Genomic DNA, 15,914 nt, shown 5'->3' on the forward strand with positions numbered 1-15,914 from the left:
ACACAAGTTAGCCATGTTTTTGGGTAAAGTCCTTTATTGAAAATAAATGGGTTGGGAAAAGGCCTCTCTGACTCAGCTCTAAGAGGAATTTCCCTACCTAAAACCAAAACTAAGGATTGGTCTGTGTCAGGATGTTAAATCAAAACTGTCCTTGTGACCAAAGTTCTATTGGGACCCTCACACTGTAAACTAAAGTAAAAGGTGAAACAGGAAATATAGGTGCTTGAAAAAGAGTTTTTAAAGGATGAATAAATAGTTCCAAACAAATGTTCTGCAAGGACAAAGAGGCTTGGTTCCAGAGTGTGGTTCCCTTCCCATGGATTCCTCTTCAATACAAATGATTCTTTATCTGACAGTTTTGTGCTTTTCTTGGGCCACAATTTCGCTGTCACTTACAAAGCCGTTCAGCCTTGTAATTCCACTTCTTTCAATGTTCCTGCGGTTCCTTTCTGCAAGGATTTTGTTTCTTCTTGTCTGGTTAAACCAGTTATAATATTCCTTCTTATGACTTCTTGTATTTACACACTTACAATTGCCTGGTATATTCTCCTGCAGGGCTTCTTGTATTCAAACAGTGTTTCTCTCCACTCTTCTAGTTGTGCATCCCCTTTGTTGCATACTATACCTTCTTGACATATCATTCGACTTGGGTTCCTCATGTATTTGCATTCCATACATTCACATACTGATAGGGGTCTTGTATGCAATACACTTCCTTGTTTCACAATCAGGCTCTTTGCTTTCTCCGTTTCTGTTGCTCTAATTACTAGTGTTTATGTTTGGGTTTTTCATTTTGATTGATTTATAAAGCGCACCAGACAGAGTAAACCGTATTCGGGCCCAGATGTTAACTACGGCTGGAGTGCTGGGATACAGAAGAGGAACAGGGGTAGAGTTCTAATTCCACCACTTTATTTAAATAGGAAGGTTTTCAATTGCTTCCTAAATATGTCCAACGTTTCACACATTCTGATTTCCAGTGGAAGTTCATTCCAGACTTCAGGGCCAAAGGCTCCAAAGCTTCTGCCTCCTCAAACACATTTAGTTCGGGGAGTACAGATCAGGAGTTTATCCTTTGAACGTAGGTTCCTTTTGGGATGATATGATGTAATCTTATCAGCCAAATACGCGGGTGCAATCCCTTTCAAACATTTAAAGGCTAGACATGCCATCTTAAACTTAATTCTATCCTCCACCATCAACCAGTGGATGGATCTCCGCATTGCTGACACATGATCTCGTTTTCTAAGGTTGCCGATTACTCAAACTGCTGCATTCTGTGCTTTTTGGAGTCTGTCCATCTGTTTTTGAGGGATTCTCGCTACCAGACTGTTACAGTAATCCAAGTGCGGGTTAGTCACTGCCCCCACCACAGCTGCCCTATCTTCCATTGGAATATAAGGTACTATACTGCGTAGTTATCGTAGTGCAAAGTGTACTGCTTTTACCTTTGCTCCCACCTGGCTCTCACTTCCCAAATTTTCCTATCACCAGCAGCCTAAGTTTTTAACTTTTTTGGCGTACTGCAGTTGTTCACCTAAGATCAGTGGAGGAAGATTTTGTCTTTCCTGTGACATTTTATACTTTGGACCAAATAATATAATTTCCGTTTTTGCTGCATTTAGCTGTAGGTGGTTTTCAGTCATCCACTCCTTAAGTTCTTCCATGCATTGACTAATTATTTGGAAGGTATCCTCACTATTCTGGAGTTCCATATATAGCTGTGTGTCATCTGCATATGAATGAAACAACAAACCATATTTTTTTAAATATTCGGAAGACTAGGCGAAAGTACAAATTGAAAATGAGAGGGGATAAGGAGGAACCTTGGGGAACCCCACATTCCAGCTCAATCATCTGGGAGATAAATCCATCCAGTATAACCCTCTGCGATCTATCTTTAAGAAATGATTCAAACCATCTCACCACTTCTTTGGATGCTTTTTCCACTTGCCCTATTCGTGTGCCATTATCTTATGATTCACGGTGTCAAAGGCTGCGGATAGGTTCAACATTAGTAATACTGTTGATCTTCCCCCATCCGCAGCTTTTAACAAATCGTCATGTACGGCCAGCAATGCTGATTCTGTGCCATGATTCGGGCAAAATCCCGAAAGAAGATTGTCCAACAGTTCATCCTTGTCTACAAATGCTTGGAATTGGGAACAAGACACTTTTTCCAATATTTTTGTTGGCCACATCAAATTTGCCACCGGTCGGTAATTCTTCATTATTTCTGGATCTAAATTAGATTTTTTAGTTGCTGATACACCCTGGGGTCCCCACTATCCTTGGGTTGACTCACCGGCTCCTGTTCTCAGGCTCATTTGCCATCAAGCGGCAAAGGTGTACCACCCGCTTTCCTCTCAGGACTGTTTCTTCTTTGCATGCCCACTCCGGTTCAGTGGTAGGTAAGGTACTGCTTTCTGCAGCCGGTGGAGGCCCAGGAGTCTTCCACCGGCTCCTTGCGTTTCTGCACCGCGTCCCGTCCTTGCAGCATCTCTTTTTCTTGGATGGTGATCCTCCCGGCTCCACCACACTGGTTCATGCATCTGAGCTTTTTGAGTCTCATCGAGAGATGAGACGTTTTCTCTCTTCAACAGCAGCAGCCTCTAACACTTTGCCACCGGTCTTTAAATCTCCCAGGCACAGGTGTATTTTCAGAAAAACAATTACGAGCGCTCATAGGGCGGGTGGTTTCTTGCGCTCTGCACTGCTCTTAGCCTCTTCCTCGTCCCAGTATCCAGGTGATTCTGGGAAAAGGAGTCCATTGTTGACGGTTGATGTAAATGGCTTGGAAAATCATTTTCACAGTTCTGAATGGTAAATCAGTTCTGTAGGATGGATAATTAGACCTGGAATAGGTGGTCTTGTAGTCTCCACATTTTAGACCAGAGTTGAAAGTTTGGTCTGTATGCTTTGGGGAAAGATTTTTCCTACTCTCCCTCTGTGGATGTATGGCAATAGGCCATGAGGGTATTGGATATGAGAGGATTAAGGGCAAATGGGGGATACCATGTCTCATCCAATGAAGCCATGACATCTCCCATGTGATCCTGCCTCAAACCCACCCACAGGGTCAGGATCAGGTAGCGGCTGCCGTATCCTGGCCACATGGGAGGAAGTTACCACCGGGAGATCAGTGATGACTCTATTGGAGTCATCACAATACAAGAGGCTCTAAACACAGAAAACAATGATACTGAAAAAATGTCAGCAGCGGAGCATAATAGTAAACACAGAAAGTGCAGTTTCCTACAATATTACTAGCCATCCTTTAATGCAATCAAACATGTTTTCTTCACTGTACTGTACAAACCTCAGACTTGTTTTTTTGTGAGTGTTGGACTCCAGTACCAGTTGACAGGGGTGAGGGCTTTGTCAAAAGTGAGGGATTATAGCTAAATAAACACTCAGTGGGATATTTGCATACCACAATACGGTACAAGCAAAACATATTTAAAGTTCCACCATTATATTATGGACAGTTTGAGAAAATGTCATGACAAATATTTTACAGTTCAAACAAGATTGTTTGCAACATCCCTCACCCTAATATTGTTGGGTAGGATTATACAAGTGCTCAGTGAAACCGTTTATGTATAGCAGAGAGCTACTATCGCATTTCTTAAAGTCTATCTCCAATAGAACTCTGACAACATAGAAAGGATGCACATTGCATGAAAAGCATTGCAGATGGCTGAATATCTGTTATCCTAATGTTATGTGTGAGCAATGCCTGTCGTATTCTATACCCATAATTCTTTGCAGGCTAAGTAAATGATACTGCAATGTTGCTCTTCACTTACAGCAAAATGTAAGCAACAAACTATATGTTCGCTGTGTGGTGCAGCAGCTGGGTTCATGAGCCATCGAATGAGACTCACTGATTCCTCTCCAACCGACCTTTTCTCTTCGCAGAACCGCTTTAAGCGATTCAGCTCCATCACCCTACGCTCCCTTTTGGGGGCTCTGTGTCCATATCCCCTCCCTCTACCTTCACAACTATCCCCACATACTCCCCCACCTCCTGTACAGTCCCCCCACCACAGCCATACACTCACAAACAACACACGCCAGGGTGTCTTTCCCACGTTGCCCTGTACCCCTTCCCACTCTTCTCTGCGTACTCTACGCCTCACATGCCCACTCCCACGTCATCTAAAAAAAAAAAAAAATACAGCCCCCCATTCTCTTTGCCTCTTCCTCCTCAGCTGCCCAATCCTCTTACTCTTCCATTGAGCCCCACACAGTCATAGAAAGCAGACCACACATTTTATGGCTGTGTTCAGTGCATAGACGCATTGGCAGGCAGTCCTTTCCATTACTCCTATTAGGCGAGGATGGATTAGATAAATTATTCTTTGCCGAATAAGAGTGAAACCATGACCATCGCTAAAAACAGAGCATGACATGTGCCTACCCAAAATTCTAAGAAGTCAAATTAATATTTATTTTTTGAGTTTTATAATGTGTTAACTCGCAAGAGTAATGCTTCAAAGTGCTGAGTAGAAACAAAACAGGACATCAGGCATGTACAGAGGTGTGACTTATGTACAAGTATAGAAAGCCTCGGATGAGGCTACACATCGAAATGGTCTTCGCTATAGCCATTATCCGATATTTGAGCTGACAGATGCATTACATTACATTATTCATATTGTAACAACATATAAGTGGACATAGGAACACATCTGGCAACCTTTTGCAGAGCTAAAGTAGGCAGATTCAAGTTTGTCGGACTGTGGGGCGGAAGTTAGAGTCATAAGATATAAATGTGGTAGCGTCAAGTATAGGAGTCCTTTGTGGGAGGGCATGCAATTTGGTTAATATGTGCAGGTATACCTTGGTTAGATCTGATCATATTTGTTGTGAGCTTCTTGAGGTATATTTTATTTTTAGGTTTTTCAAGTTCACATTTGCATAATGGGGTCATGTAAATATGTTAGACCAGAATATTGAGACTAGTTAGTATAATTTCGTTTTCTGGAGAGAGAAAAAGCAAATGTCACGCAACTACTGTAGCTTGTGCCTTATTCAATTTTGAGATGGTGAGAATTGTCTGTGTGCGCTGCTAAAATGATTCTGAGCAGCACCCAGTGGGAAGCTGGGCTAGCACACACATGATCAGCTTAGAGGGACCATAGCTTGAAGGAGCATCGTGGTTGCCTATACATACAGGAATGCCCCTGTGTACACCCATCTTTAATTTCAGTTAACAACTTATAATACTCGGTATAAACCATTAGCTTGTGGGTTATGCATAGCACGTGAACATGAAGCAGATTCACAAGTCAAAGCCCAACTCAACCTGACTCTTCGTGTATCATTGTAAAGAACTGTTTCAGTCTTACCAATTATTGGGTTTACAACTCGGCATGCAATGTGGTGAATTGTGTCCCCCACCTTTTGCCCCCCCAAAAAAACCTTACCCAGGCGACTAGCACTCACACAGAGTGCCCTGTGCTGACAAAAAGCCATTAAAGGACTGAGGAAGAGGGGGAAGTAGAAGCAGAGCTGGTTTGCGGCCAGGCTGGAGAGGACAGGGATACATGCAGCAGCATGAGAGGGAAGGCCCTAGCCTCTCCCTTTGGCAGGGTCAGCACAAACCCAAAGTATAAGAAAGCAATGTGCTCCCTGGGCAGGACCCAGGCTTGAAAATCTCCTATGGGGAACATGGAAAGAAATATGTCTAAATTGTTGAAATAAAATCCCTAAAGACTTTGACACAGCGTAATAATAATAAACAAAGGGGAGCAAATTTAACAAAGAAAGAATAAAAGTAAACACCCAATATGAGACTCATTTAACTAATTACATTTTAAAAAACACCAATGAGAAAAGATAACTACCTAGAGGACCTGAGTGGAAACACCCTGATGGCCAATCATGCAGAGATGTTTCCAACCAATGGAAAGTCAGCCATTGGAGGAAACTCTGGCTATACAAGCAGGCTGTTTCAGTTGAAGAGGGACATAGTCCAGGAGAGAATCTGAGAGTAAAGGAGGAAGACCCACTGCCGGAGAGGGAATCTCTGACACAAGAAGAGGAGGAGGGGACTACCTGAAAGAGAAGACTTCCTAAATGGGAAAGCCACCCAGTGAAGCTGTGTGAAAGCAAGTCCTGCACTGGCCTGACTGTTCCCAGAGAGGAGTACCCCCTGCATCTGGAGAGACCCTTCCCGAGAGAGGGAGAGACTGGGTGATTCAGGTACCATGTCAGAATGAGTGAAAGCTGAAGGGGTGAGATCCTAGTTTGAGTATCACATAAGCGGCTCACCCCATCCTCCTTAGAAGGCCACCAAAGAGGGTCTGCCATCCCAGAATGCAGAGAGAATTTAGAATACCATAATGGGTTAAGACCCCCAGGAAAGAGAGGTTACACCAAACAACCCCAATAAGAGGGGCACTCTAAAGCAACCAAGAAAAAGGGGATACACCAAAGCTCCCCAAGAAAGAGGGGATACACCAAAGCTCCCCAAGAAAGAGGGAACACACCAAAGCATCCAAGAAAGACAGTCATCCTGAGAACCGCAGAAGAGAGAAAGAGAAACCTATTTATGCCAAGCTAAAGACCAGTAAGGCGGAACTCTTGCTGGGGTAACATCGAGAAGGACCAACAAAGTATTTTTTTTGTGGATTACAAACAGAACATAAGGGATATTGATAAAGATAAAGTCACCATTTATTTTATTGTTTGGAGTAGGGAAAGTGGAGTGTTCAGGTTTAGTTTTGGAACAGAGACTTTCTTAGTTCAGACATCCTGATAAAGAACAGTTTTGAACTCTGTTACTAGTTCAGGGAATGGACATTTGAAGATAGGAAAAGTTTCATTTTAGTTTGTTTCTTTTTTGTTTGCTGGCTAGGAGGCCAAGTTAACCGTTAACTTATAAAGGTCCTTAACCTGACATGTCACTGCGTCCAATTCCTAAGTCTGAACCGCCACAGCAACCAATACGATAGTAGAAAAAAGCAATCTGAAGAGATCATCTAAGTATGGGGTACTGATACCTTTAATTCAGCGTTACAGTTGTTCATTAAAAACACAATAACTAGATTGCAGGAATAAGCACATCATGGGAATTTACAATAGATTTGCTTTTAAAATCCATAATTTAGCTACAGCAAACACAATTGCCTGTGAAGGCATCTATTGCTTTGGCCGAAGTCAAGTTAAGATTTTTCCTCCCTATCTTTTGAGTCAGGACCCTTATCTTTTGTGTAGTGTTTAAGGAAAGCTGGTTATGATATATGATATGATAGTTTATTTATATAGCACCTATACACAATGTGTTACAAAGCACTTCAAGGCAAGGGCGGGAACAAGGGAAAATACGATGACATTCTTACAGGCCATGAAAGGTAAGGATGTGAAATGAACTATCGTACTCGGCCTGATGACATTTCAGATAATGCAAGAGCTAAGACATAGATAAGGAAGGGAGTGGGAAGGAAATGCAAACAGGCAGGCGACTACCGTACTAGACCTGACAACATTTCTGGTAGAGCCGGAGAAAAACAAAAGGTGAGGAAGAGGGGTGCAGGGAGGGGAGGAACAAAACAAGCGACAATCATACTAGGCCTGACGACATTTCAGATAGTGCTGGGAGGGGGGAGGGGGGAGAAGGTAATGGGAGGGTGGAGGAAACAGACGAGGTTGCTATCATATTAGGTCCAGGGACAATTCTGATAGAGTTAAGTGCATAAAAGTAAGGGGAGGAGATAGGAAAAGGGAGAAGGGAAAAGAGGAGAGAACAGAGACTAAGCAGTCAAAAAGAGTGGAGAAGCAAGAGTGGAGAGCGAATACAATTGCAGAAGTCAGTAGTATCGCATAATGTTGCAAGCCAGGATACAAGATGAAGATGGGAACAGCATGATTCAGGGCCACCATGAGTACAAGATGCAAAGGAAGTCCAGCATGAGAGTTGAGAAAGAGTGACGCACCGTGAATGAATGAAGTCCATAAAAGTCAAATCCAGCATTGGCTACAAGACGGTGATGGTGAAATCAGAATTTATCAGGACAGACTCCTGTAGAAGTAGCCTGGGAGGGGGTAGGTGGAGCAGGGTAGAAGAATCAAGCAAAACAGGCAACACCTGTGTGGGAGAAGGGTGGGGGCACAAGGGAACATCACGGGGGACCAGAGGGGGTGGCGATGGCCTGTGGGGACAGACGGGGTAACATGTTGGTGCATGCTTACCTGCTGTCTGATCAGGGGGTCGGGCCCTGGGTTCTCCTAGTCCGAACAGGTCCAAACAGGAATTGCCCTTTTCTTCGTCTGCCTGGGCGACAGACACCCTTGATCTAATAGCTAAGAGCAGGAAGGAAGAGGCAGGGCTAAGCAGGTGGGTGGTGCTTAGGCCAGGTGACCTAGATCCACTTGCACCTGCTCCCCATCTGCAAAGGAAAAAAGGCTGGAGGGCTCCTTAAGTAGGGAAATAGAGCGACAGGCAGGAAGGCACCAGGTGGGCAGGGCTTAGGCCAGGTGACCTAGATCCACTTGCACCTGCTCCCCATCTGCAAGGGAAAAGAGGCTGGAGGGCCCCTTAAGTAGGGAAAAAGAGCGGCAAGCAGGAAGGCACCAGGTGGGCGGGGCTTGCTAAGTGGTGAAAAAAGAACAGCAAGCAGGAAGGCACCAGGTGGGCAGGGCTTGCTAAGTGGTGAAAAAGAGTGGCAGGTAGGAAGGCACCAGGTGGGTGGGGCTTGCTAAGTGGAGAAAGAGCGGCAGGCAGCAAGGCACAAGGTGGGCGGGGCTTATCATTTGGCGGGTTTAGCATTTTCCTCTGTGGTGCATATATAATAATCTTTTCTTTTTACACCTTGACATCGGTAAGCAACTTAACAGATATTAATTTGAGCACTCTTTCTATGAATTTTATCAGTCTGGTGAACTGTAGTAATAACTTAAGTGCATGCTTCATTAAATATTGCCTGGATGCATGTTTGGCTCAATGGTAAGTGACTGCTCTATATTCTAACCAACAGACTGGGTTGTTTTGATTTAAAGAGAATGGGAGGTAGGAACGCGGAGAACGAAAGGGAAAACACTATTCAGTACTAAAGTATTTCAAAGCGAGAAATATATGAAAAGGTAGGGAAAGTGAGGGTGATTACTCAATCACTCACTAAATATGGTTCTATTCCACAAAAAAAGAAACAGCAATTGGATCCTATTCGGAGACTGGGTGCAGAGGTAAAGTTAGGGGGAAGGCATTGATGAACAAAGATTTTCTTCCTTTCTAGTTCAGTACAATGTAAAATATAACCTAATTACCCTGAATTACTTACAGCACCTTTGCATTAAAAAGTACAATGTACACCTTTGACTGCTTTAAGACATGACTGCTAATTAAGGGAAGCCATTTCAGAATTTCAAATCGGCCTTTGCCAGCCAATGACATCACTTTATGGTGACTCAAATGGGACGCAGGGATATACGCAAACATACTCATGTGAGTATCCAAAGAACATAAACCATTTTTAGATTCAGCTGTGAGGTGTTCATGGAAAGGAAAACCTATGAACCTTAAGGCCAGAATCATCTTAAAGTATGCAAAACCAACAAATGTCTACTTCACATAGTCAGAAGTTTGTGGGATTAGAGGGCGATGAGAAGATAATGGGCCTCATTATGCGTCCTGCGGTAACCGAGGTGGTAAAACCACCTGGTTACTGCCGGACTCGTATTACCATTCCGCCTCCGTGATTCCCGGAATTACCGGGGCATTACAACCCCGGTTTCCCGGGAATCACGGAGGCGGAATGGTGTTAATCCCCATTCCCATTGAGTCCTATGGGATTCAATGGGAATGGGGATCATGGAAACACTGGCAGCATCTCGTGATGCTGCCGGTGTTTCCTCGCCCGCCTGCAGGCGGGCGGTGTTAAACCGCCAGGTCAAACCTGGCGGGAACATTACCTCCCGCCTGCAGGAGTCGGGATCAGACGGTCCGGAAACAACAGTGGCGACGGGTTTACCGCCACCGTTATTTCCGGACCGCCGATTTGTAATGAGGCCCAATCTCTTTCAATCTACATTAGTACGCATTGAAGCTAGTTTCCTAGCATAAGTCAATACTGGCTTATCCTTCCAGAAATGCGCCTTACCCACAACCTTGCCCGTCGAACAGCCACAGTAGATGTATTGCTGAGCTGTGGTGAAGGCGGGGGAGAAACGGCACCGGATTAGGGTGTGCAGAACGCCATGTCCTCTGTACGTCATGAGGGATGTGTCCCCTGGCAATCGATGCTTCCTCAGGGCTGGTGAGAGAGCAAAATAGGGTGTAAGAGGAGGGGACAAGAGAAATAAAAAAGAAAAGAAACATAAGGGGGGGTCAACAGCAAGGAAAGAAAAAGAGGTGACAGAAGGAGGGAAGTGGACACACAGACGAGAGAATCTGAAAGGAACAAAGGGGTGAATGTGTGGAAAGAGAAAGTGAGATGCACAAGAGGAATTCACGTCACCTTTCTTTGGCACCTGCTGCCACCGGTAATCCCAGTTCTGCTGCGTCACAGCCCGTCGAGAGGCTTCAAGTGCTTCCCGCCCCGAGAATCGGCGAATGTCCCAAAGTTTGACAGTTTGATCCTTGGAGTTCGAGATGAGGTAACGAGCATCCCCCTATCAAAGAAGAATGATTGAGAGATTGCTCAATATTATAGTCGTCAGACTGGGGTGGGAGGATGTAAAGAGAATGGGAGTACGTGTGCCAGGTAAGATCAAGCATGGAGAACGAAAGGAGAAACACTGCTCAGTATTAAAGTCTTCAAAAGCAAGAAAAACTTTAAAAGGGAATGGAGGGTGATTGTCATTTTGCAATCAGGGCGAGAAGGACAAATGCAAAAGATTTGGGAGGGTTAAAGACTGAATGGGGAATGCAGAGTGTGCTATGACAGGGAAAGATCCTTTTTTTGAGAAGACAGATGCAAATAGGAGAGGAAGAGTAAGAAACAAGTTATAGGAGCAGGAGTAGAGACCGCTTTGCATTAGTCTCATAAAAAGAGTGTGAGAAAGAAGGTAAGTGGAGAAATGTCTGTTAGATTCTATATTCAGAGGTAACGACACAGTAGAAGAAAAAGGGCATGGAATACAAAGACTGCTCGGTAATGTAGTCACTAGAGAACATCACATTGAAGACTATTTCATTAAATTTATTTTTTCTTTTAGAACATTTGACAGCAAAAATATGCAGTAGAGACACCCCGCATCCCCTCCATATTAATTATTACCCTACCTCCCACACACATATTTGGGGTGATAAAAGGCCATAAAAATGTGACAATTAGTTTTCCATGTTATTGCCCACACAGTAAACTAGGTAAACCGTCAACAGGGAGAGCGGGAGGGAGACACAGCATGGAAAAAGAGAAGAGACAGTGCTCAGTAACACAACCATAAGAGAGCAACAGAAGAGTGAGCTTTAGAGAATGACAGAAGCTACTCAGCAATATAGGTGTCAGAGATGCAGAAATGGAATAGGAAACCATCAAGTGGAGGGTAAGAAAGGAGAAAATATTCATCATGATGAGGGACCAAGGTACCTCAAAGCCCCTCGGAAGCAGGCACACATGCATAAATGTGCTCTTTAACCAGTTCTGGTACAGCATAAACTAAATACTAAATGTCAGACTTAGATTTGGGGACCAGAAGAGAGACCACACCTCTTACCATTGCAGGGTGCTTCATTGGCTCCCGTTAAAGGCCAGACTTGACTTGAGGATCTGCTGCATTTTCCATACATTAACTAGGCAGCCCCATTTTACCTTGCCTCTAAGTCAGGAAACATCCCACATGCGGCCATGCCCCTTAGAAACAAGGCTTCTTGGTGGACCCACCAACTTCCTCCACCACACTTCCCAGTTTAACACATCCTGATTGGAAGTCAGAGCCTTACAAATCATTGCACCCACAATATGGAAGACATTTTCACTAACCTTTGTCAGGCCACAGTCCTTCCTCTCTTTAACAAAGAGATGTAAAGCTTGCATTTTACTTAATTCCTTGATGTTCTCCAGTACGCAATTTAAGGCTGGCTGATGTCCGGCACCTCGAGACAGATGAGTGTGCAATCCAAATGTTTTTTTCCTCACTCGCTCAGACTCAAAGATAAGGAGCATCTAAATTGCCAGGCTTTCCAAGCAGACTGATCGAGGCAGCGTGGGGAGGATAGATGTGATAGCCTCCTTGGCCAAACTAACTGAATTTCTGACTCCCCGTTGATCCAATTGCAAGCATAGAGGCATATGGAGACATGACACCCTCCCCTCATACTCCACACAGGTCTGTAACATGTTCCAATGTCAGCTTGAGGACCCCTAGATCATTGAAAAAACCCTGAAAATAAACGTAACTACTGTTTATTAACCTACTGACTGTGTGACAGAGAAAAGGCTTGTACTGAGAATCCTGGGTGCTTGCCCCACTCTCCAATGATGCAGCAAACAACACAAGCAGAACACTTAAACCTGTCTAAACTTGAGACGCTGAAACTACCTTTGAAGTTTGTTACAATGAGAAGACAGACTGCTTTTTACTAGTGTATGATTAATTCACCCATCGCAATATTCTAGTGAGATTGTAGGTACTGAATGGACCAGGATAGACCACCCGCTCACTGAAATGCAACCTAGTGTTAGCACATGGGAGATGTTCCAGAATCATTTCCCAGTCCATGCAGGTCCAGAGTCATCAATGTCCACCTTTTTCCAGTCAATAGCAACATCTAGGTACGTAAGGATATTTGAAAACCACATCTGCCATAATGCAACACATCATCTGTAACAAAACCTGGAGTGGATCCTGAAACATCCCAGCCAGATTCAAACAGGGGAAATTTGCAAGGAACACAGAGACCAGAATCACAAGTGTCAAATGCTTGGCGCAATCTTTTCACAAACCCTGAATCAGTTTGCACTAGAGCTCCCAGATTGCAACCATTTTACAATACAAAAACCTAAGATGGAATTCCCTTAGGTTGCAGGTTTTCCCAAAACCCCACTTGAACACCCTAGCTCCTAATCACAACCAAACCCCTGGTTGGTCACTATCACTCACAAAATACTCAATTTTGCAGAAATAAAAAAAACGACTTGTTTTCCTTAACAGGTATTGGAACTAAAGATAAAGTCACAAAGTCAACAGGCACCAAAGGGAATCTTAAACACCTTTCTAAACTTAATCCAGAGATTTTAGAAAAGCCACAAGTCAGACTGCCAAAATAGGAGATTGCAGACAGCTGGGATTGGACTAATCACAACCCTAGTCGCCGGTGGTGAGCCGCCTGTTCAGGGTGACGGGATATGATATATTTTATTTGTATCGCGCTCGTACACAAGTGGACAAAGAGGCTGACCATATCGCTCAACAATTAAGCCTACAAATAAAAAATACAAAATATACATTAGGGTATTTCATGCTATGCCCAGAATGGTGATCTCTAACAGGAAGTTCAATTACTTTATTCGTCCTGTTTCAGAGAACTCAAATACCATAAAATCAAAACTGAAAAATTATTCTATGTGCAGCAAAACGGTGCACATATTGATGTAGAGTATCCTTTGGTTACCAGGAAATCCCTAAAGATTACAATGGACGAGCGGTTTCCATGGTGTTTGTAAGTGCAACCACTTACTTCAGGACCTCTGGTGCTGTAATCTGCAGCAAAGAACTGTTATGGGAAGGTTGCCACTGCGCCTGTTGGGAGACAGGAGGGAGTGAGGGGTGTTGAGAGACGGGACAGCAACTAGATTATCAATAATTGATCAATATGTGTGTCCCTGCCCTCTTTCTAAGAAGCTAGGTGTCTACCCCCACAATATTTTGCATATCCTTACCCCACGTTGGAGTCACAGGCAGAACCCAATCCCAAAAATATGGCGGCCTCTCTTTCTTTTTCTTTGAGTTCGTTTTTCAAGACCTCCACAATATAAAATTGCTGTATTAGGGTAATTGGTGGAGGAGGGTAGGATTCATTTCTTTACATAATTTGTAAAAGTGTCCGAGTATGCCAGTGTCACAACCGTGTACAACGATCAACAGATGTAAGTCTGCTCTGCAGATCGAATGTTACATCCACCTTCTTACCTTGACTTTATTCTATCTTGAGCAAGCTGATTACTCAAAGTAAAACTCAGAGACGCTGTGAGGCTGCTGTCAAAGTGCATGTTAGTGGCCCAAGTGCGATTATAAAAGTCTACATTAACAGCTCCCACAGTGCACCTGCGCCCACGGGAAAAACCTCTGAGACAAAACGCACCACAGGCCTCCATCTTGGAGTATGTTATTAAATTAAGAAGTCAATCAGGCCGTGTGGAAATGAACACAACTATTTATTCTAGGGCGACACAATCTCAGTATTCCTTCACATGGACCATTTTAGAGAAAATAGCCCCCGCAGAGGAGGGGACCTACATGCAAATTCAGCCCCAATGGAATTGATAATTAGAATAGAGCCACACATTCCGTCCTAGATGAGCTGCAGTTCCATAAGGACTGTAGCTATATAGCAAACAAGTGCACTAGTGAATGGCTCATTATAATCATCAGCACAGCCAAGACAGTTACAGCAAAGCTACTACAGGAGATTGAAACCAAACAGGACTTATTACAGATAAAAGCAGTTGTAGCCAACTATAAAGAAACGCATGGAAGAGCTAGAGGCATCAATGAAAGAATTCAAAGAATTCAATTTGAACGAGAAAATAATTAAATTGATAAAGGATATCAATGCCTTCACACATGAAAATGTATACCCGTATACGACCAATGTGTACTACGTAGAGCAGTCTTCAAAGGAAAGCAACAACACAGACTATCCGCAAAGGAGAAGACGAATAAATGGGTCATGCTCGAAACCTGGAAATTGGAATTTCTTGAGTGCCAGTTTGGACGATAGTGGGCTGAGCACCTCTAGTATGACCACGACTTTGCCTAATTAATCTGAGAGGAATGTATGGTTCCAAGACACCAACAAAACCAATGAAAATAGTGAGGGGACTTTTTTACACCGGGGCTGAGGAAGAGAGAGCCAGGTGGCAAGATCGATGGCTAGACCAGTCACACAGGATAACTTGCAGCAGACGGCGTGGCTGGAATCAACCACTGAACCACTGATGCCACACAGAACCAATTTAGTTCAAACAGAGATGGTCCCCAGTTCGTTAACCCAACCCTCGATCGTTTTGAATTTATCAAATGCTATCTTGAATCAGGATCAGATGTCCCTATTAGAAAAGGGTCTCTCTTTTGTGCCCACAGCCACATATGACCCGTTCCAGAGTAGAATAGAGATCGCGCAATTAGTGCCGAAGATTCGACTGAAGCAAGTTTTTGGAGACAAGGTTTTCAAAGCCGACTAGAGTGCTCCAGAACACAGGAAAAAATCCATGTTTTATCCTCCACCTGGACGTACCGAGTCTATTACTTATGAAAAAACATTTTTTTTATAACTGGAAGAACTTGAAAACAACAATGTAGAGGGATTCACCAATTTTTCAGGCAGAGACAAGGCAGCCCAAAAAGGCTTAATCTCAGATAACAGTATTATGATCAAACCAGCAGACAAAGGGGGAGCAGCGGTAATCATGAACATGGCCGATTATCAGAACATGGTGAAGACTTTGCTTGATGATCGGAGTAGTTATAGTATATTGGGCAGCGACCCTACATCCAGGAGAAAGAAATTGATTACATCCATCGTAGACACGAGTTCCTACTCCCCGACAATTCCAAATGTCCAGTGTTTTACGCATTACCCAAGGTACACAAGGGATTGATTCCACCATCAGGTAGACCAATCGTCTCTGGAATTGCCATTGCCACAATTTGTGGATTATTTTTTGAAACCTGAGGTCATTAAGATGAAGTTGTATCTGAAAGACACACGTCAGTCCTAAACCCTACCAAAGATTTCATGTTTG

General features: G+C 43.7%; 1 protein-coding gene across 2 annotated transcripts in view; it reads right to left on the reverse strand.

The window, feature by feature from the left end:
* The window catches only part of DCAF11 (DDB1 and CUL4 associated factor 11), a 631,260-nt gene that overhangs the window by 158,444 nt on the left and 456,902 nt on the right, over positions 1 to 15,914 (reverse strand). For both annotated transcript variants that reach the window (XM_069634008.1, XM_069634009.1), the window contains exons 11-12: positions 10,464 to 10,617; positions 10,107 to 10,259 (exon numbers count right to left, since the gene is read on the reverse strand). In XM_069634008.1, coding sequence (XP_069490109.1) covers positions 10,107 to 10,259; positions 10,464 to 10,617 — 307 coding nt within the window. The remainder of the gene's footprint in view (positions 1 to 10,106; positions 10,260 to 10,463; positions 10,618 to 15,914) is intronic.

This window comes from Ambystoma mexicanum, chromosome 13, assembly GCF_040938575.1.
Source record: "Ambystoma mexicanum isolate Mex_15411 chromosome 13, UKY_AmexF1_1, whole genome shotgun sequence".
NCBI lineage: Eukaryota > Metazoa > Chordata > Amphibia > Caudata > Ambystomatidae > Ambystoma > Ambystoma mexicanum.